Source organism: Rhinolophus hipposideros (genome assembly GCF_964194185.1).
Source record: "Rhinolophus hipposideros genome assembly, chromosome: 4".
Lineage (NCBI taxonomy): Eukaryota > Metazoa > Chordata > Mammalia > Chiroptera > Rhinolophidae > Rhinolophus > Rhinolophus hipposideros.
In genome coordinates this window covers 40,172,107-40,195,336 of record NC_138050.1, presented here as the reverse complement: position 1 = coordinate 40,195,336, position 23,230 = coordinate 40,172,107, and the positions used below count along the sequence as shown (strand labels likewise).

General features: G+C 40.3%; 1 protein-coding gene and 1 pseudogene across 2 annotated transcripts in view; both read left to right on the top strand.

The window, feature by feature from the left end:
• The window catches only part of GSR (glutathione-disulfide reductase), a 45,378-nt gene that overhangs the window by 7,225 nt on the left and 14,923 nt on the right, over positions 1-23,230 (top strand). The window contains exons 2-6 of the mRNA XM_081046215.1: positions 9,737-9,763; positions 13,340-13,428; positions 14,855-14,924; positions 17,681-17,828; positions 20,261-20,315. Coding sequence (XP_080902341.1) covers positions 9,737-9,763; positions 13,340-13,428; positions 14,855-14,924; positions 17,681-17,828; positions 20,261-20,315 — 389 coding nt within the window. The remainder of the gene's footprint in view (positions 1-9,736; positions 9,764-13,339; positions 13,429-14,854; positions 14,925-17,680; positions 17,829-20,260; positions 20,316-23,230) is intronic.
• LOC308496585 (small ribosomal subunit protein eS6-like) lies at positions 6,126-7,468 on the top strand (annotated as a pseudogene). The gene has a single exon. The product of its transcript is annotated as a small ribosomal subunit protein eS6-like (transcript).

Sequence of the window (23,230 nt, the reverse complement as noted above, 5' to 3'; positions counted from 1 at the left end):
AATAATATGATTCCACTCTTAAATTAGTCTGTATTTTGCTGGATCAGGAAAAAAAAATTGTAGTAGGGTATTAGGTTAGACATTAAAAATGGGAAACTGAAAGAAATCATTTATTTTTCCTTATAATTCAATTACAGATTAGCAGTCACTTGTTGCCTACTGTGATTAAGTCATTTTTGAGGGCAGAAAAATACATGAGATAATCTTTGAATTTACTTTGGAGTCTCCAAAAAGCTAAATATAATACTTCTTTCACGATCAAATATAGACCTCTGAGAAATGCAAAGATTTCCCAAAGCTAGGATAAATTAGTCTTCTGGGTACTTTGTCTCTGAGCCTCAGTTGTCTGCCAACTCAGAGGTGGGAAGAGTCAGCTTGAGGAAAAGTTTTCTGGCAAAGTGCTCACCCTTTGCCCCACAGCCTGTTGTGATCGCTTCACATTGAGTGAACGTCCATCACCGGACATAGTTTCATTTTTTTTTTTCTTGTGATGAGAACTTTTAAGACTACTCTCTTAGCAACTTTCAAATATGCAATGCAGTATTATTTACTAGAGTCTCTTATTTATTTATTATTATTTATTTATTATTATTTAGCATAGAGTCTCTATGCTGTACATTACATCCCGAGGACTTACTTATTTTATAACTGGATGTTTGTACCTAACAAAAACCTTCTTAATCATTAATATCACTGTGGACTGTGTTGAACAGCACCTGTTGGAGAGGCCAGCAGGAGAGGTGGGGATTTTAAGAGGCCTGAGAAACAGGCTGCTCAATTGATAGTTAGTTGTTTGTATTCATCAAGGCTGAAAACAATTCCTGGGCAATGTGTGAACCATAACCTAAGTTGGAGAGGGTAGTGTGTACTTTGATATTATTATGTCAATATCACCATAAGGCTGAACATGCTGTCTTTTTTATGGTAAGAACAATTAACATAAGATCTACCCTATTAACAAAATCGAAAGCTGTTGTACAGCAGATCTCTAGAAGTTGTCCTGCTTAACTGAAATTTTGTACCTGTGGATTAGTAACTCCACATTTCCCTTCCCCCCAGCCCCTGGCAGCCACCATTCCACTCTTTGACTATGAATTTGACAATTTTAGATACCTCATCTAAGTAGAATTATGCAATATTTGTTCTTTGGCTTATTTTACTTAGCACCATGTCCCAAGTTTGAACTTGCATTTTTAATGTGCATTTACTGAAAGGAGATCAGAGTTTAAAGGGACTCTGCCATTAGTTTGTTCAGTATTGACAAGTATCCCTCCAAACCGGAAAATTATTCTAACTTGTTTCGTAGGTTTAGAGTTTCATGACATGGGGCACATGTGTATGCATAAGTGCTAAATAAAGGAGTGATCGGAAAAGATGGAGTTAGTTGAAGCAGGCAAATCTTATTGTTGAAATTTGTCTTATGATTCACCTTGTTGACTATTTAATCTTTTGGACATTCTTAGTATAATATTGCTTTGTCATCTGCCTCTCAGAATCTACTAAATCTGTAGGGCCAGAAAGAAAAAGGCGGCCTCTGAATCCCTCAGAGTTCTTATTGCTTTGTAAAAGGTATTTTCAACAAGTAACAACAGAGAAGTTGCTAGAGTGTGTTAACCTAAAAATAAAAGGCCTTTCAAAGTGAGAGGCAACAAGCATTTATCTGAGATCAAAAAATAGCAATTCGGGATACACTGATTCAGGCAGAAGCCTAGGTAGTGTTCCAATTAGAAGACAAGGGCAATGAGTATGAGAAAGGGAAGGGGAACAGTTGCATCAACAGAAGGAGGGCATTTCTGTGGGTGCAGCTAACATAACACAGTGATGTTAATTCTAAGCACTGTTTTCAATTTTCAGTCCAATGGTCATAATATCTGCTTTCTTGTTATCTTTGCATACAGTTCTTCGGGGCACAAGGTTGCTTTAGTCCCAGTCCAAAGGTTATTTTGCAATGTTTTAACATTCCAGAGATGTGAAGCCTAAGACATGCAAGGCAGTTTCTCTGGCACAGCAGCTCTGGCTCCCTTGTAAAGTGGCTACATTTGTTTGTTTATTTATTTATTTATTTATTTATTTATTTATTTATTTATTTATTTTGACATGTGGAATTGAAGACATTTTATGGAAATCCTAATAAACTTTGGCATTTTTAAGTGGATTCCATTCAGTCATAATTAATAGCCATTTATTCACTGGAGTGTTGCAACATTAGAGAGTAAATAGAATATTGGTTCCCAGATCCTTTTCAGGGGTGAGGGGAGCAGGAGATATGAGGCCAGATCTCACTGCAGTGGGTAGCAAGTGGTGGAGAGAACTGACCCTCCGGCAGAGTTTTGTCTCAGAGCTATTTCTGGGTACCCCTGAATGCCCCAGAGTAATAATTCTTTAAATTTGACGCTTTCTGGGACTGGGAGGGTCACCACGTTAATCTAATGTTCTGCTCAGCTAAGTATTGAGCAAAACAATTTTAGTTCCAACCTGTGCTAATGCCTCTTGTATCAGTTCATTTTCTCACTTTAGATTCTGCTTTACACACTATACTTTTTACGCCTTTCTAAAGCTGGATGCCTTCCTGACAAACCTTTACTGAAATCTGAAATCTGAAGGTAAAGACATGGATATTGAACATGTAATATGTGCCAGGGTGTGATATTGTGATTTTTAATAAGAAGTATATTTGGTCCTTGTCCCTATTCCTGGCACAGAGCTTCAAAACGCCTTAGAATTTCCTAAGTGATAAGAGTGAAAAAGGTGTCTTGACATTCTTAATAAACCATTTTCAACCACACCTGAGTTTATGCTAATGAGGTGTCTTTGGGGTCTGGTTGTCAGGGGAACCAGCCTCTGATTTGAGGGTTGGCATTTCAGTCCCGCCCTCTTGACCCCTGGGTAGTGGAGAAGGGCTGAAGTTTGAATCTATTGTCAGTGGCCAGTGACTTAATCGATCATGCCTATGTAAGGAAGCCTCCATTGAGAACCAAAAAGGTTGGAATTCAGAGGCTTCTGGATTGGTGAGCATGTGGAAATTCGGGCAGAGTGGTGTTCTCAGCATGGAAGCTCCACATACCTTGCCGTATGCATCTCTTCCATTTGGCTCTTCCTGAATTATATCCTTTTATAATAAACTGGTAATCTAGTAAGTAAAATGTTCTCTGAGCTCTGTGGGATGCTCTAGGAAATAAATTGAACCCAAGAAGAGGGTCTTGGGAACCTCCCATCTAGAGCTGGTTGGTCAGAAGCACAGGTGACAACTGGACTTGGATTGGCACCTGAAGTGTGGCGGAGGGCCAGCCGTGAAGCCTGAGCCCTAAACCTGTGGGGTCTGATGCTGTCCTTAGGTAGATAGTGTCAGAATTAAGTGCTTGGTAGTGAGTGATTTTAAAAAAACCATCAAAAAACATTGGAATTGGTATCAGAATCGTACAGGGACAGATGTCCAGACAGCTGCTTATTTAGTTACTGTGGGTGTAAAGCTGATGACACTTGACAGACACAGGGGTCCTTGTACTGGTCACCTGCAGTATGTGTTCCACGCCCCTCGAACAGCCTTATGCTAAGTAGGTATTCAATATGTGTAGTTGCTGAAAGAAGGAGTTCATGAATCAATAGTGTTTTGCTTAGTAAATCATGACTGGTCCATTTTCTAAGTGCTCCTTTCTCGGACCTACCAGTCTGGAACTGTATTTTAGGCTGTGACGGAGGAAAACGGACAGAGGAAACAGCAGGCAACTCTGTGGTGGGGGACAGAAGTGGGGAAACCAGAAGAAGGAAGTTTACTATTCGTTAAAAGCACAGACGACATTTTTGAACAGATGCAGTTGTAAATTGACTAAGGTCTTGTTTTACCACTGGCCTGGGCAATGTCAAGTTTGTACTTGTCCAGGCAGAACCGAAGGAGAGAGGGCCAGCACGAGGGAAAATGGCGAAGCTCCTGAGTTTTGCCGCGTGTAACATCAGGCTCTTCACATGTTGCATCCGTGTTTGGTGGGGCCCCTGTCCTCATTGCGAGCCAGTGCCCGCAGGCCAACTGAACACAAGGATTTGTACACCAGACTGGAACAGGGCGTTCTCAGAAATGGGTTGTCAGTTTGCAAAGGGAGGCAGAGCTTTAGGAATCTCTGACATCGGGTGTACCCAAGAGTGCAAGAAACTGTCTCTATTCCTACAGCTTACGGTGGTTAATGGGGGCTCTGCCAGGGAATTTGCCAGGTGGAAAGGGTTGTATGCTTCAGGTCTTATCAGCTATGTGCACCCTTGGGAAGTCAGAGCTCTGAGAACCCACCACATGAGTGCCCTGCTCTGGGAGGGAAGCTTTCTTTGCTGTCAGTTGATCTGCTTCTGAAAGGGAGCCAGCCGCTGAGGGAGTTGATCTCCTCTCCCTTCCATGCGCCTTTTGCACAAGGGTAACCAGCAGACGGCAGAAATAATTCAGGCGGGTCAATGTCATCATCAGATCTGTCATAAATTAGAAAATAGGTGTTTTATATACATCATCTCTGATCTTCTCACAACTTCTATAATGTAAGTATTCTCATTCCTTTCATGGAGTAAGAAACTGAGCTCACAAATCGAGAAACTTACCCACCAGCAGCCAGTAAGTAGGAGGGTTGGGATTCAAATTCATGTCTGTCTGACTACACTTGTGCTCTCTGACAATCCAATGCACACGTCCGCGAGAGAATGGGCAAAGAAGGTTGAGGATGACTGTACATAGCTCTCCATTCCTGGCTTCCCCAGCTTTTCAGGTAACAAATTGTTCTTTTCTTCTCTTCCAAGTCAAAGAGGCACCCGATTATCAGTTGTGTTGCGCTGAACTGTAACTAGGTTTCTAGAACCAGCAGAAACTCCTGGAGGCCTATAACTAGGAGCTGCCAAAATAGGAAAAGTAGTATTTCAGGGTCATGGGCTTCCTTTCAGCTATATCCACAGGACCCAAAATTGCTGTGCTAGAATACATATTCTCTGGACCCAAAAGGTCACGATTTTCCACCACCCTCTTACGCTGATTCACTCGTATTCTCAAGGCTCTGCAATTTTAGGGAATATGGTGATTCTGCTACTGCCCTTGGGCCAGCATCATGGGTTGGCTCAGGGCCTCTCTCTGGTTAGGACCTTGGGCTCCTTGAGAGCAGGGACTATATCCAGTTAGTGCTTTCTTTGCATAATGCCTGGCACAAGTGAGTGAGTGCTTAATCATTATTCTGAAGGACCGCATGGTTGCAAATGAAAAAATTTTAGAAGCCCCAAAGGCAGAAACTTCTAAAAAATAAACCAATATTAGTCATATACTTGGCACCAGTGAAAATCAGGCCATCCTGGCCTTTGGAAGAAGCCTGTTCCAAACTTTTTTTAAAAATTGCCTTAACTTTCAGGTAGCTTCAAATATATGGAAGGAGTAAATTGATGATATGTGAGAGTGGTTCTGAACATTTAGTACCTTGTGACAATTTGAATTGCTTTTAAAGGTTCCTGGGGAGCTGGAGAAGGCTGACTAGAGGACAAGCAGAATGTATTTATTTAATGTATTGAAATTATCTCTACTTTCAGAGAAACTGCTTTTGGCTGTCCTAGTTGAAGCCTCTTACTGAACTTAAGCTGCAAACTGCGGGGCATAAAGGTGTGGAGGGGAAGCTCTTTGCCAAATGAACTGGACAAGGCAGGGCTCGTGATAAAATTATCCCACATGGGGCTGGGATTACTCTTTCCACAGGGTTCAGCTGCCTTCCGCTTCTGTTCTCCCACCCAGGAAATACCTGCCATCCCCCTTCCTTAGATTGCCTCACTCCGACTTTCCCCATGACTTTGTCAAACAACCAAAACGCTATTTGGTTGAGAAATAGCATATCCTCTGCTTACTCAGATAGGAGGGCAGTCGAGGGAGAAAGCCATCAATTATTCTCATTGCTAGTACCAAGTGCTTTCTGAAAGGTGTGGTTGTAATGCTGCTGCTACAGGTGTTGATTTCTTTTATTAGGCTTGAATTTCATACTCTTCTCTCAATCCTATGAGTTCCAGCTTCCGTAGCCTTATAAATCCTTATTGTAGCATAAGCTCATACAAAATCAAAGCCCACAACTAGACAGTATATGACCTCTTTCTAGGAAAAAAAAAATCCCTAATGACTGATAACTTGAGAATTCTGTAGAAACATAACTCATTCCTTTTAATTCCTGAGTGTAGAATAATAGCAAATAAGGGGATTATAATGAAATTGTTAGCAAATAGAATTTGGAACAACTAGAGGAATAGAAGATTACTATTTAATAAGACCCCCTCTTTCAAACATTTGTGATCTCAATGAGATTTGGGCAGGTTCCTTTCAATCTAACATTTCATATCAAGTTCCTTGGCGAATGTGTATGAAGTTTAGGTTTCAGTGCAGGACACCCAGAAAATCTTCTGCTATAAGAATAGGCTTGTATTCTTTGGGTATACGGAGAACCAACCTAGTTCCTTATTGTCGTGATCAGCAGAGCTATAAGCACCTGATATAAACTACGTCTAGAAGGCATTTGTTTCCATATTTTATAAAAACCCTGTATAAGAGAAAATACTAGATAAGAAAGATCAAAGAATCACCCACCTAAATTCAACTACCCAGGTAAAATCATTTTGGTTTGTTTGTTTATCTAAGTGAATTATACAAGTAATGAATGATGGTATTCCCATTATAAAAAAGCATATAGAGCTCTTTTTCATGGTGCCTTGGAGGCTGTCGGCTGCTTCAGGATGAAGCTGAACATCTCTTTCCTAGCCACTGGCTGCCAGAAACTCATTGGAGTGGCAGATGAATGCAAACTTCATATATTTTATGAGAAGCATGTGCCCACGGAAGTTTCTGCTGATGCCCTGGGTGAAGAATGGAAGGGATATGTGGTTTGAATCAGTGGTGGGAACGACAAACAAGGTTTCCCCAGGAAGCGGGGTGTCTTGACCCATGGCCATGTCCACCTGCTCCTGAGTAAGGGGCATTTCTGTGCTAGACCAAGGAGAACTGGAGGAGAAAGCAAAAATCTGTTCAGGGTTGCATGGTGGATGCCAGTCTGAGTTCTCAACTTGGTTGTCATGAAAAAAGGGGATACAGCTGTGCCTCGTTGCTGGGGGCCCAAAGGTGCTAATAGAATCGCAAACTTTTCAGCATCTCTAAAGAAGATGATGTCCACCAGTATGTTGTAAGAAAGCCCCTAAACAAAGAAGGTAAGAAACCTGGGACCAAAACATCCAAGATTCAGTGTCCTATTACTCCACCTGTCCTGTAACACAGATGTCAGCATATTGCTCTGAAGAAACAGCAGACTAGGAAAAAGAAGGAAGAGGCTGCAGAACATGCTAACCTTTTGGCAAGAGAATGAAGGAGGCAAAAGAGAAACACCAGGAACAAATTGCCAAGAGATGCAGGTTGCCCTCTCTGAGAGCTTCTACCTCTGAGTCCAGTCAAAAACAAGATTTTCTAAGAGTAACAAATCAATAAGATCAGACATTTAAAAAAAACGCATATAGAGTCAAATTTGAAAGTGTTTTCCCTTCCCAGAAGTGATAGCTGTTAACATTTTGGAGTATTGCATTAAATTGTTTAAATGCATGTATATATTTATAAATATATATATATATATATATATATATATATATATATATATATATGTAAATGCAAGTTGAAAAATGGAATACATATTGTTCTGCAACTTTCCTTTTGTTACTTACTGTTTTATCTTAGAGCTCTTTCCGTAACAGTACACAGAAGTCTTCTTTATCCTTTTAAATCACTGCAATGTACACAGGCTCAATGTACAAAAATTTCCCTACAATAATGCTTCCCTACTGATGGATAGTTAACTTGTTTCCAGTTGCTCACTGTGGCAGCGTAGCTGGGGACATCCTTGTACAGGTATCTTTGGGCACTTGAGCATCATATGTGACTATTTCTGTAGGACACGTTCCTGATGGTAGACTTGTTGGACAAAATGGTGTGTGCTTTCTAACACTGGTATGGTCAATCCTGGTGTTCTATTTTTACCAATAGATTTAAAATATTTTATTATTTAGATTACCTTTTATCCTTAATTTTTAAAAAAGTACTTTGCTATTGAAGCTTGCTTTTTTTCACTTTTATTACATATTTATTTTTCTATATGATGACTAACACTAGGGAAATGATTATACCTACAGAGTGTGTTTGGACATAAGGTCATCTTTGTGCATTTAGCTCCTCTGTAGCTTGGATTACTCCTTTAGGCTAACTGCCTAGAAGTAGTCATAAGTCAGTCATTCTCATGAAATCTGACATGTATTTAGGTTTTCTTAAGTTTCTTTACTCATGGTTGATCAATATCCTAAGTTCCATGTCATATACAGTACCTTATTTTTTGTGCTTTTGGTAAATTTTCACCAGTATCTAAATATTTAGTCTTTACTGTGTGCCAATGCACATGAGTGAACATGCCGATTTTTTTTTAAGGATATGCAGATGATACCGTATTTAAATTTCGTAAGTTCATTATAGTGGCCAAGACACATACCTCCCACTTAGGATTTATAAGGTTAAAGGGTACCTGAAATACACATTACGTGGCAGGCTTCTAGAGCTAGGAGGTCTGTAATTTGCCCTTTAAAAAGAATGGGGTTGATGTAGTCCTCCTGTAACCAGCCCCTCTGCTAAGTGGTTACCCATTTGGTCAAGTTCAAATTTCTTCACCCTCAAGGCAGTTTCCATCAATCTTACTCTTAACCAGCTTTTATTTTTTTTAAGTTATTAATTTTAGGATGTGATTAAAATGAAATAAATTGATGTAAATAAAAGTTTGTGTGTAAACTTATACCGTGTTTCCCCCAAAATAAGACCTAGCCGGACCAGCAGCTCTAATGCGTCTTTTGGAGCAAAACTTAATATAAGACCCAATACTGTATTATATCATGTTATACCCGGTCTTATGTTATATTACAATAAGACTGGGTCTTATATTAATTTTTGCTCCAAAAGATGCATTAGAGCTGATGGTCTGACTAGGTCTTATTTTCGGGGTGTCACAACTTGTTTACAATGACCCTTGGGAGGAGTTTCTCTCTAGTCTGTCTAACAGGCATTGATAGTTATTTTCTTAAACAACTGATTATTTTTCACATGAAATCTGACCAGTGTTTTTGTTTTCCTTTTTGACTGCTAGAAGGCTAAGAGTCAAATTTGTGGTCTATCTCTAGTAAGTATATGACTGCATAGCACAGATGAACCTTACTGCTTCTTTCCTCATTGTCCTTTGGTCCAGAAGAATGTAGATTTCCACTAGAGGTTTTCCCAAGGGGACATTCTGGGTGTTTTACCCAGGATATTCCATAGTAAGTTTCCCAGAAATCCCCTAGGACCGCTGTTCCAATGGTTCAGTTGCCCTTATTCAGCTGGTGGCTCCTGTCCATGCTGCTATTTCTGTTCTGCTGCTTCCCTCTGGATGCAAGCTCAGGCTTCTGCTGTCCCTTGACCTGTCCCATCACTGCAGTGCATGGCCCTCTGGAAATAGAGCTGTTCTCTCTCACTCTGCTTTTCCTAAGAAAATACTGATGAGTAAAATTATCTGCCTCATCACACAAGAAAAATGTTCATCCTTTCTAACTCTATAATAGAAAAATGGAAATAAATGTAGAACTCATGGAAGTCTCCTGGGTTGATGCTTGGGGTTCATTTCTTACAGGTTTGTTTGATGGTTTGAGTTTAATATTAAAATATGTCCTTTTTAAATTTTTTTCCTAGGTGAATGTCGGATGTGTACCCAAAAAGGTAGAATTTTTATTTCTCTTTCCTTCCACACTCTTTTGATGTATTTCGTAAATCATGATCAGAATAAAGTTGTTTGCAAATATATCAGTTAAAATTCTTTTTGTAAAAAATAACTGAGAAACCAACTAAAAGTGGCTTAAACAATAGGGTAGTTTTCGTTTGTATTTTTAAATGTCAGTTATTAAAGAGGGAAACAAAGAAGCCTGGAGATAGGCTGTTTCTGAGATAGGCTTAGCACTCAGGAGGTATCTGAAAGGCCCTGGGCTTCTTCCTGTCTTTCCATTCTGATATCCTAGGTGTGTAACCAACAGTAAACCCCCTGCCTGGTGGCCACAGGATGGCTCCCAGAGCTCACGGCAGGATGCCCTCACTCAGCACTGTTTCTGCAGATTCCTCCAGGTTCTCCTGGCCAGGACTGAGCTACCCCTGCAGGGGAGCCTGGGAGAGAGGAGAGGAGCAGCTGGAGAGAGAACCACAGAGATATTAGCTCCTGGACACTAATTGTGTGCAAAAGAAATCCATCCTGGACATTCGCCATGTGGTAAATTCTCAACATGGTGACAAAGTGACCAAGTTCTTGTGGGGGCACAGTGGGGAGGTAACCAGGAATGGAGTACAGTGTCTAGTATCAAACTTCGGATGGTCTAGAAGGAACTAAGACCAACAAAACATCTGTAGTCATGACATAAAAGAAAAGCACTATCCATCTGCACAGGATAGCTTTTTCTCAGTAGGGAGAGCCAGCCAGGAAGTCAAGTTTATATCCAGATCTCAGCCGAAGTGCGGATATGACCCAGACCAGGTGGACGATAGTGGCAGCTGGATGTTCCTCCCACACATGGCTCTGGTTAACTACCTGGACTTGTGGGGTGACTTCCCAAAGGGTAGGATGTTTGCCTCAAGCCATCTGGTCTTTTACCTGCTCCAGTGCCTCTAAATCAGTTTTCCCCAGGGAGACTAGGACTGTGTAAAGATTGTCAAAGGGTGTGTGTGTGTGTGTGTGTGTGTGTGTGTGTGTGTGTGTGTGGTGTGTTTAGGAAGGGAGGTTTGTTTTTAAACGCAGAAATCAATTTCCCTTTAAATTGCCCACATTAAAATAATGTAACATGTGACTTCGGGTATCTTACGGCCACTCTAAAATTGAATTTCTCAAGTTGCTTGAATGACATTTCTGGGTACAGTATTTGGATACCTTTATGGTAAGCGGTCTGTTGATAGAGTCGCTATGTACTTGCCTTCTAGTCCCTGTCTTTGCTGTTCTAGAAATTCAAGTTTATTGGTTTACTCAGGAGTGATCAGACAGATTAGTGAAATGATTACCCAACATGACGAAGAATTGTTTTTATAAAATGATACATTGATTTATTAGTTTAGAGTGAGTAAGATTACATCTGGGCCTAGTAATTAGGACTGGTCGTCAGCACAGGACAGCTTTTTCTCAATAGGGAGACCCCGTTGTCACACTAAATTATCGAGTGAAATCTTAAGTACTTCCATTCAGTTCTAGAGCCTCATGGATTCTCATTACCATTCTGATTTTTGGCCCTAATAGCTACAATGTGGTGTAGGTCACATTGAATAAACTCATCTTTGCCTGTGATGAAGAGGAAGAAACGACAGCTCTTATTTCCAAAGCTGTCTTGTGCTTATACTTGCAAATAATTTTACTCCTCATTTGAATGTACTTTCAAAACATGTTATAATCCCAAGCTTACAACCTTTTGTTACTGAGATTACATTTTCAGTTGGCAGCTTTTTGGTATGAAGCCAATATCCTGATCTCATCAATGACGCATACCCAAATTTAATTCCAGAAAGGTTTTCTGTAATCTGTTATTATGGTAGTTTTTTTTTTTTCCTCTTAGGAAAATTTCTTGTTTTCTGTGGGACATTTTTCCTCAATTTTCTTTTCATCTTAGATTTTGGAATTTGTTATGCTTGGAGTATGTAATTACGGATATATTAATTATGTAAATTAATTGAAAGGTGGTTTTATGTAGTTTAAACCAATTGTGGTAGCAAATCTGGTACTGACTGTTGCTACCTCATTATTTTAAAATACCATCTGTGGGCAGCCGGTTGGCTCAGTTGATTAGAGCACAATGCTCGCAACACTAGGGTTGCCAGTTCGATACCTGCATGGGCGTGTGTGAGCTGCGCCCTCCACAACTAGATTGAAATAGCTACTTGACTTGGAGCTTATGGGTCCTGGAAAAACACACTTTAAATAATTTTTTGTTAAAGTTAAAAAAAAATCTTACACTATTAAAACTATTTTAAAAAGGAAAAATACCATCTGGGCTAATACTGGCATAGTTGCCTGAATTTGTAATATTTTGTTCTGATATGATATTATATTTGACTTAACTCTTCTCTTATGATCACTTGTACTAGACATTTACCTTATATTTTTATAGGACTCTACTAATTTCAAAATGCTTTTGTGCTCTTGAAGATATTGGTAATTGCCTGTCGTTCTGTAGAACAGACTTAAGTCTAGAGTAGCTGCCCCCTGCAGAAGCGTAGAGGAAATCATCATAGAGAAGGAACTGGATGGTGGGGAATCTACCCACCTTGATTTTGTCTGAGCCTAAAAGCCCAATGCAGTTCATACAGAGGCACTCTCTCCAGAGGCGTCTGATGCTATTGCATTGTACATACTACAAATTAGAAGTAAATACATACTCAGGAAAATATGAGGTATTGTGATGGTTCTTAAAATTACACAATTTGTGGTATTGATAAGTCTTTCGTTTGCATTGTTTAAGATAAAGAATCTGGTAGATAAAATGGTTAATTTTATAGTATATGAATTTTACCTCAATAAAAAATCAGAATGCAGCATTCATCAATTTATTCATCTTTAGCCATAAAGGGAGAAAGGTGCAAAGAAGGAATGTTAAGCCTTGTCAGAAATGGAGTGTAAGACTTGCCTGACAAAGAAAAATGGTAGTTTGTCCTCTAGAGTTCTGGATGTCAGTTTGAATTCAGTTATCATGATGATCAGTTGGCATTAAAAGGCCTTTACAGATTATAGGCTACATTCCACAAGAGACGTATTGAACCGTTGAGTTCCAGATGTCTAATTGCATATGTCTTATAAGGCCGCATTAGTAGTTACTGAATACATAGTATGAATTCATCCTCTTAAAGTTTTCAGTCCTCAACTTTCCTTAATAAGCTTCCTTCCAAATCACTTTACTGTAAAGTTACAGATGCAGTTCCATTTCCTAGAACTAAGCCCAAAAGGCAGGGCTGAAAAAATCTGAAACTTGAAAAGTGAATGTAAGCAGTAATAAAGGTTAATGGAAGAGGTATGAGGCTTATAATATCCTGCTTTTACAGTTTACAAACTAGGGAAATGAACTGTCAAACTAATTTCCCCCCAACATTTCAGAAGTCTCCCTATAAAATCTGCCTCGTTATACTTTTGAAATCTCTCTTTTAAATGTTTAGTTTTCTTTTAAATTTAAAGATCGGTATTTTTATCTGCTTATTCTATAGTTACCTTTCATCCCTGATTTCTGTTTTCCCTCAGAACTCATGCATTACTGTTTTGGGTACTTTTTTTGACAGGTAATGTGGAACACAGCTGTGCACTCTGAATTCATTCATGATCATGTTGATTATGGCTTTCAAAGTTGTGATAGTAAATTCAATTGGCGGTAAGTGTTGATAATATTTTTCATAATTAAATGAGCCATAAAGTTTTTTGGGGCTGTTAATTGTGGTGAAATATATATAACATAAGCTTTTAGAAGTGATGGATGTGTTTATGGCCTTGATTGCAGTGATGGCTTTACAGGTGTATACTTATCTCTATAAGTTGTGTACATTAAATGTATACACATAAAAACACACAACATAAAATGTCCATTTTAGCCTTCCCCCCTCTTTTTTATCTGCCCCCCCCAAGTTCAAGCCATTGTTTTTCTCAGTCTAGTTGTGTAGGACACAGCTCCCTGGCCCATGCTGGTATTAGGAGCCTTGCGCTCCCCCCGGCTGAGGCAGTCGGTTGCCGGTAGGCCACTCACAGCAGCATTCACCACCGGCTGCTGCTGGTTCACAGTCTTAGCTATAGAGGGCACAGCTCACTGGCCCATGTGGGAATCAAACCAACGACCTTGGCGTTAGTTAGGAGCACTGCGCTCCAACCAACTGAGCCACTGGGCCGGCCCATTTTAGCCATTTTTAAGTTGTCCAGTCAGTGGCATTAAGTATATTCATAGAGTTGTGCAACCATTACCACTATCCATTTCCAGAGCTTTTCCACCATCCCAAACAGAAATAGTGCTTTTAATGTTCCCATTAAACAATACTCTTGTTTGTTTCTCCCCACCCCTGGGATATCTAGTCTACTTTCTGTTTCCATGAATGTGCCTATTCTAGGTACTTTATACAATATATGTCCTTTAATGCCTGGCTTATTTCACTTAGCATAATGTTTTCAAAGTTCATGTTGTAGCATGTGTCAGAATTTCAATCCTTTTTAAGGCTGAATGATGTTCCTTTATATTTATATGCCATATTTTGTTTATCCCTTCATCCTTCAGTGGACTGCTGGGTTTTTTTCTACCCTTTGTCTGTTATGAATAATAATGCTATGAACAGTGGTCTACCAGTTCATGCTTTCAGTTATTTTGGGTTTATACCTGGGAATGGAATTGCTGGGTCATATGGCAAATTTGTGTGTAACTTTTTAAGGAGGTGCCATAAACTTTTTGAAGCCGTCAAATTTTCTTTTTTTAAATTTTGCAAATTCATTAATTTATTCAACCAATATTGAGTGGCCAGAAGGTAGAAGGCATTGTGCCAAAGTACTACTCCTTGTCTTCTATGCAAAGAACATTTTTATTTCCAGACCATGGATCCCAACTGAACATTCTCCATGGAGTAGAATAGAGGTTCTCTACATAGGGAAAGCAGACAGACATGGCGGGGAGGGTGACTGTCTTCAGAGACATTCACCAAGGGGTTCTTGTTGACTGTCATTCTCTGCTCGGGGGGGGGGGGGGTCAGGCACAGATGCCCTCGTTACTAACTGAAAGAGGGGAATCCTGTTTCTCAGTACTGACTCCGGTTTCACTGCAGTGTTATAAAGGAAAAACGAGATGCCTATGTGAGCCGCCTGAACACCATCTATCAGGACAATCTCACCAAGGTGAGTGCTGGGTTTTAAGCTTTGAGAAGGAGCTATTCTCTGCTAGAGTATTCTAACAAGTCTGCCCAGACTAAAACGTAGCCATGGCATATATCTCTTGTTTCTGTTACTTCTTTTGTGATGAACGATTTTGAGGTTGACCTATCAGAGAGAAGTCTCTGACTCCATAGGTCAGCCTCTTTTCTACAGAGAGTGGGCAATCTGTGCCAAAGTTGGTAGACCAGGTCTCATCTGATGGCTGTACCTTGAGTCATTCTGGCCCTCCACTTGGTTCCAGAAACTAAACACAGAAGAGATCGCTTATTCCCATTTATTAATTAAAATCGGGAGCATTATCTGGCGGGAAACCTGCCATTGTTCATTTGCTCAGAGCACCCTCCTTTTTGGTGGCTAGATGTCCTCAGAAGACCCAAATTATGGTTCAGAAGGTTGTTTTTTGTGAATGAAATCTCATCAAGAAAATAGGGCAAAGGTGTTTGCCCTCAGCAAATATATGTTGTCCTTCATGAGCTTGAGGCCTTTTCCACCTCAGTGCTTAGATGCCGTAGCTCTCCCACCCAGGACTGTGCTGGAGACATTGACAAACTGCACCATCCAAGTCTCCTTTTTCTTTTTTTATTTTTAAGGGGAACAGGGCTTTATTGGGGAACAGTGTGTACTTCCAGGACTTTTTTTTTCCCCCCAAGTCAAGTTGTCTTTTCAATCTTAGTTGTGGAGGGTGCCATTCAGCTTCAAGTTGTTGTCCTTTCAGTCTTAGTTGTGGAGGGCTCAGCTCAGCTCCTGGTCCAGTTGCAGTTGCTAGTTGCAGGGGGCGCAGCCCACCATCCCTTGCGGGAGTTGAACCGGCAAGCTGGTGGTTGAGAGGACGCGCTCCAAGCAACTGAGCCATCCGGGAGCTCAGAGGCAGCTCAGCTCAAGGTGCCATGTTCAATCATAGTTGCAGGGGGCGCTGCCCACCATCCCGCAGAAATCAAACTGGCACACTGGCAACCTTGTGGAGCCCACGCTCCAACCAACTAAGTCATCCAGGAGGCAGCTCAGCTCAAGGTGCCGTGTTCAACCTTAGTTGCAGGGGGCACTGCCCGCCATCCCTTGTGGGATTCGAGGAGTTGAACTGGCAACCTTGTGGTTGAGTGCCCACTGGCCCATGTGGGAATCGAACCAGCAGCCTTCGGAGTTAGGAGCATGGAGCTCCAACCGCCTGAGCCACCGGGCCGGCCAAGTCTCCTTTTTCTTGATGGCATATGTCCTGCCACTCTTCATTTGCCTTTTTGGTCTCACTTTGCAGTTTCTAATACTTTAGTGTAGTTTAGGTTATATTTAGATTGGTAGATTATTGATGATATTTGTGTCACAGTAATCTCATAAGCAACATGTTTATAAACCAATTTTTAGGGTTAGTTACTTCTACAGATGGCTAACCTCATGTATCTTTTTCTTGATTCTTATCATTTATTGGGTTTATTTTATGGAGGATAAAATTTTCCTGGCCTTAATTCCCAACTCAAGGGGGAAATATTGGGGGGCCTTCAGTGCCCGAGGCATGACAACAAGAGATTTTAAGGCTACTGGACATGAGTATAGAGATACCACTTGCTATATACTAAAACACCCACATCAGGTTTTTCTTTTCTAAAGTAGAGCTAGCTAAAATGCAAAAGAGATAAGAAAATGTCTCAAGAAACAACATTTTTTAATACAAATCTTGGTGTGTAGTAAAACTTACTATAACCTCATAGGAAGCAATTATAGTTGACCCAGAAATTCTTAATAGAAAGGGAAACTTTCTGTCAAATATCCTAGGAAATAAAAATTTCATCAGTTTCTTCCCCAAACTATTATCTACATTATTGCTACTTGATTCATCCTCCCTTTTATCAGGCACCCCATAGAAAATCATTACCTCCCAAAGAAAGGTTTTTCTGGACGCTTTTGGCATTGATCTTGATTCAGCTTGATTAAGCAAGGTACCTGCAGAACGGGCCTGCAGGGGTGATTGGAAATGAGGTGTTAATCCAGTTCCGAACCAACCATGTTCCAAAATGTTAAAAACATTCTCTTCTGTGATCCTACTTGCATGATTCCATTATGCTTGTAAATTGCCTACATTTGCATGCCAATACATGTGTCATGGCTGGCAGAAGCTTGTCACCCAGCAAACTCCAATCCCGAAATCTAGGCCCTGGCACAGGATTTCAATAAGAGCCAATGAAGAGTCTTGGGTTCTCAACATCTCTAGCATAAAACTTCATTGTCATGCAATTTTGTGGTATTCTTTCCATTTTGTTTAATAAAACGGAAGCATTGTATTTTCTTCCCTTGGCTGAGTATTTCTCTTTTACCTTCTTTACCCCCTTCATCTTTATCCTTTTGTCTTTTTCAGCCTCTGTCCTTCCTCCAGACATAGCATACTTTAGTGCATTTTCATTGCAAGTGAGCAAGACTTTCTCCCTCAACTCCTGGGGGCAAAGATGTAATCTTTTTCCTTGGGGGGCGGTGACTTGCATATCTTTTTTGGTCTCTGGGTTTTGGCCCAAGATAGCAGTCTTTTTACTGTATACTTCCAGAATTGAATAGCAAGCCCTTACCTAAGTATCAGTTAACAGAAGCTCTGCAGAAACTCGAACATTAATTGTCTTGGCCTCAGCAAACCCAAAGTTAAAATCCTCAGCAGAGAAATGGAAAGATATGATAAGTGGTAGCACATATTTTTGCTTTATCTTAAGGACAGACTAATACCATGGTTCCTTCTCCAGTCCCATATAGAAATCATCCATGGCCATGCAGCATTCACATGTGATCCCAAGCCCACAGTAGAGGTCAGTGGGAAAAAATACACTGCTCCTCACATCTTGATTGCAACAGGTGGTGTGCCCTCACGTCCTCAGGAGAGCCAGATCCCGGGTGAGTCTCAGCTCCCATTGTGTTCAACCTTATAAGCCATGCCAGGGTACCTACCTATACCTCGCAGTTCTTTCTTTGGGACAAGGCCACGAGAAGTCTCTGCAGAACCTAAATGTAATTTGCTTAAGTGGTGCTTAGTGACGGAACAAAGACAGGAATTTCTTCCAGCTCCAGGCTCATACATACTACAAGTAACATGGGGAGAAAAATCAGTGCGAGGTTCATCCTGTCCTTCTCAGCATGGTAGAGATTGTTTTTCAGACTCAGTTTATCAGATGGGTTGTCATTCACAAGACACATGATATATGTACTGTTGTTTAAGGGAGAGAAATCTTTAGGGATGTAACTTAATTACCTAATTAAGCCTTCTGTATATACATATTTTTCTCATATAGAGAATAATAAAATCAAATCAGTAAGAATCTCAGGTAGTTCTATCTGCCTTTACGTTTTATACACACAGGGATGAATCATGAACATACAACCTTATTCTCTTACAAGAAACATTATCCGTGTCTTTATCCCCCAACTAGATCGTGAGGTCTTTGTGGATGGTGATCATTGTTTATACATCTTTTGTATCCATGGATTGGCTTCATAAGACACACGACCAATCTGAGTTTATATGGAAAAAAATTGAGTCTGTATGCGTTTATGTAATTTTTCTTTCTTGAGAGAGAATCCATAAATTTTCACCAGTTTTTAAAGGGATTCATGATCTCCAAGAGGTTAAGAACAACTGTAAAAGACATAAAGGGCTTGTTCTCACATAACTTAAGATTTAATTAGGAGGATTGGACATAAGCCTCCTGATATAGAACAATCTCCAAAATTGATTGTGAAATGAAAGAAAACAAGGTGTAGGGAGGGCAGTGTATGTGCTATAATTTGTGTCGTTTCCAAAAGGCAGGGAGACGATATGTGCTCTAGAATGTGTCTGGAGCGATACTCAAAGCCCTGCAATGCTGACTTCTTACAGGGAGAGGACTAGAGGTTTGAGGTGGGAAACAGGCCTGCTTTTCACTAGTAGCTCCATTGTACTTTTTCATTTTTTAACGTACACCTTTATTAATTAACAACATAAGATAAAAACAAACACAAAGAAAACAAAAGGTAAATGTTACAAGGTGATTCCCAGATAATGAGGGTTGGGGTCCTCAATGGTGGGACAGATTATTATGGGCTGGCATGAACCAAAAAGAATTTCCAGGAAAGGGGAATTATGTGCTGAGGAAAAGGAAAACTCAAAGAGCCAATGAGGAATAAAAATGTCACTGAAGGACATTCAACCAGCTTCGCCAGTTTTTCTACCATTGAAAATTCTGGAGGCGAATACATTAAGCTGAGACTGGAAGCGGGTTAGGACCAAATTGTGTGACTTACAAAGTAAATTAAGGAATCTAGGATTCGCAACAAGTGGGGCAAATAATTACTAGCTTTTCAATAAGGTAGTGGTAAGATCTAAGTGATAATTTTAGAAAACAGTGACTTACAGAGGAGGGATATCAGTTAGAAAGCCCTGGCAATAGCCAGGAGGTGAAGACATGGTGCTGATCTACAGGGTTAGATCTGAAACGTGATGGAAAAGCTCAGTTCAGTTCTGCAGACAGTTACTGAGCCGTTGCTATATGCCAAGCACCAGAGAAGAGAACAGGCACAAAAGACTCAGAGAAGGAAGAATTAGTTACTGTATTTCATTGATTCCAAGACACATTTAAAAAAATTTTTTTCAACACCTCTGAAATCAGGATGTGTCTGTTAATCTTGGTGTCTTGGATTTGGCATAGTGCAATATTTTTAATAACTGATGCAATATAAGGGGGCGTTGAGAGAAGGAACTCAAGACTTCATCTGGAGTATTCGTGGAAGGTGATCCCTTTAAGTGAAGTGGTAAACTTGAGCAAGGGATGTGGTTTGGGACATAAAGTTAAGGTTCAATTCTAAATATACTGCGTTCAAGACAGAGTTTCGGAATTGTGTAGGGGACAGTTAGAAATTTGGAACTGGAACTTGGGGAGAAGGTCAAAACTAGGATTATGTATTTGGAAGTCCTCCACAATGAGGGGAGAGTTGGTTGAAACCTTTGAAGAAAAAGGCAGAGAGAAGAGGGCCAAAGCTAAGCCAAGCGGTCCCCGCCTACATGTCGGGGTGGGAGAGTGAAGCAGAGAGTCTGTTCATGAGAGCTGAGAAAATTTTAGTTCCTCAGAGAAATTTGATAGATGTTTAGTCATCACTGCTGTTATTTCTAGAGAGAAAGTAAAAATGTGGACTCAGGGAAGACTTGGTTGGCAGCTTCCCAAGTAGGACTTTAGCAAAACATATCAAAACAGAGTGTGATGGCTGAAAAAGTATTGGGTCTTGCATAACATGTTGTGATTATTTTCCAAGGGAAAGCTCATTCTGGGTAACCTATATTGCATTTTCCTACATAGGTGCCAGCCTAGGAATAACCAGTGATGGATTTTTTCAACTGGAAGAATTGCCTAGGTAAGCTGGTTTCCTTCCTGAGCTCAGTGTTCATTCTCCCTCAGTCTCTCCTGCTGACATTTCTCCTCTCTCTCCCTGCCCCCCCCACAATAAATGCAGGCATTTCCTGAATTCTGTTCTCCTACCTCTTCTCTTTTTATGACCTCGGGTATCTTATACACTGGTACCCCTAATTAAGTGACACGCATTTTTCATGCTTATGGTCAGAGGCCATTGCAGAGCTTTTAGAACCAGAATCAAATAGAGGGTGGTTTTAAAGAATAAATAGTAAAGCCCTAAGACTGTCTTCTTTTTTCATCTTGATACAGCATCAATTGATAACGTGTCTCAAGTTAACTGCCGTTTTCCAAGCAGCTAGTGCAGAGGGATCTCCATAAATGAAGGCTCTGTCAGTTTCACAAAAACAGATTTTCTGAAATTGTTCTTTATACATATGTTTATCTAGGTAACCTTACTAATCTTCTCTCATGGGTTTAGATACTAGAGAGAAAAATGACAATGAGGGAGAGTGTTTCTCTCATTTGAAGAAGCTGCCAATTGGAAGCTTCCTCGGTTAGAGGGATCCTCCCTTCCCTCATGAAAAGAGGTGACACCCAGGAACTGGAGGAGGTACCCTTTTGGCCCAGGGACTAGCTTTTATCTCCTTCTGAGAAACACTCACTCGGGAGTCAGTATTGCTCAACTCTGCTGCTCCCTCAGTGGTGCTGCCAATCCAGTTTGAGGTCTTCTTAATCCTGTGCTTTTATAAAAGTCTTCATAGAGGCTGACTAATAATCCATGCCTATCCCTTTACCTTAAGTCACCTCGAGCCACAGTTAGTAAGGGACAGGAGGGTTTCTTTGCAGTTTCATAGCTGTGGTGAAAATGTCCTATTAAGATATTCAGATCAAGCAATCTTTTGATTTTGAGGAAAGCAAGCAGTCTTTTTAGATTTGCTGTCTGCAGGGCATGGAAATGTGTTAGAGAACCACCTTTCTTCCCTCATGATCTAATGGTTTTGTTTTAGGGTTGAATGATATGACACACGTGAGAATATGAATTATATCATCCAAACAAGACGAGTCATGACCACATTTCTCAGATCAGAAATGTGGTCATGACTCGTCTTGTTTGGATGATGTAATTCAATCTAGACTTGTCCTGAAAGATGTTTTATTATAGATATCTGTTTCGAATGTTTTAAAGTCATTTATTAAACTTGCATTGCTAGCAATAAAAGAATTGGAATGAATTTATGCGTGTTATAAACAAAAGACTCTGGGAAAATAGGACAATGAATGAACAATTATGTGAATTTTGTTTTCTTTTTCTAAGACTCCTTTATCACTGTTATGTTGGTAAAGAAGCAAATAATCAGAGAAAGAACCAATTCTGTACCATTTGCCTGTGGGCGGAATGGTTCAGTGTTGTCTTCCTTGAGCTTATGTCGGTGGGTGCTGGAGCATGGATCCCTTGGAAGGTTGTGGTGCAAGTAGTTCTGAGGGCCATGATGAAGTTAAAAGAAGTGCTTTGGAGATTTGGGGGATCTAAGATTGTTTCCAGTGGATGCTTTAGTGGTAAAAGGCAGAAGGAGGTGCCTTTGGGAGCTGAGAGCCAAACACTGAACTCCTTGCAGTTCTCCAAAGAAGCCAACTTGTTTTATACCTGTTCCTTGTATGTTCCTTCTACTTGGAAGGTATCCTCCAACCCCTGCATGAGTCATCTTTCAGGAATCTGGAGTGTTCTCTGAACCCTCCGTGCTACAAGAACTGACTGTTCACCTCTTTGCCTCAGCAAACCCCAAGGCATGTTTCCCCTCAGGAATTCCTTAAGGGCAGCGACCACTACCCATCTCGTCTAGTGCAATGCTTAACAAAAGTAATGATAATAATAAACATTGGGGGAAGAAAGAGAAGATGGATAGAGAATAGAAGGAGGGAAGACCCGAAGAAAGGAATAGAGGTCATCATACAATAGGAAAGCGGGAGCTAGAGATGGAAGAACTCTTTCATAGTTTTCAGTCTGTAGGGACAGGATAGGAGGGTGCTTACCTTTATCTTGCAGCCTTTGGGTTCATGATTCATCCTCCATCCAGACCATAGCCCTCTGAAGGCAGGGGCTCAAAACATGGCACCTTACCTCTGGGAGGTACTAAAGAGAAGATTTTTCTGTTCTTCCCTGATTGCTTGTTACCCAAACATTGTAACAGTGCTAGAGGACCATGTCTGAAGCTTTACAGAACTAGTCCTGCATGGGATGCTTCTTATCGAGGCTGCAGCCTGGAAGTACACATTGTTGCACTCGGGCTAAGGCCAGCTTTTCTGCCACTGCTTCAAAGCCTCATCCAATCAATCTAGTGTTTAAGATGCTTTCTTAGACCAAATTTATGCAGGGCGTCTAGTTGTAATTCAGATCAATCCTATAAATTAAATGGCTTGCTTAAATTGGCCTTTAATTACATTGCAAAGATTTATAGAATTGAATAATGATCAAGGAGAAATACTGAGCAGAGAATAATGGTGATAAGAATTGTGGTGTCGAGTTTAGTTTTAGGTGCAAAAATCATTACATAAGGAATTGTCTCTAGTGTCAATGTTTTTTTGTTTGTTTGTTTTCTTTCTGAAGAAATGAGGCTAAAGAGCTTCTAAAACAACCAAAAATGTATTTATTTCCTTTCTAAAAATGGGATATTTTCTACTTAAAATTGCAATGTGGTATCCTGGATTGGATCTTGGAACAGAAAGGGGAAATAAATGGAAAACTGGTGAAATCTGAGTAAAGCCTCGAGTTTAGTTAATAGCAATGTACCAATGTCAATTTCTTAGGTTTGACGATTGTACCATGGTTATGTAAGATGGTAACTTTCAGAAAAACTGGGCAGAGGGTGTACAAGACATCTCTGTCCTGTCTCTTCAACTTTTCTGTAAATGTAAAAT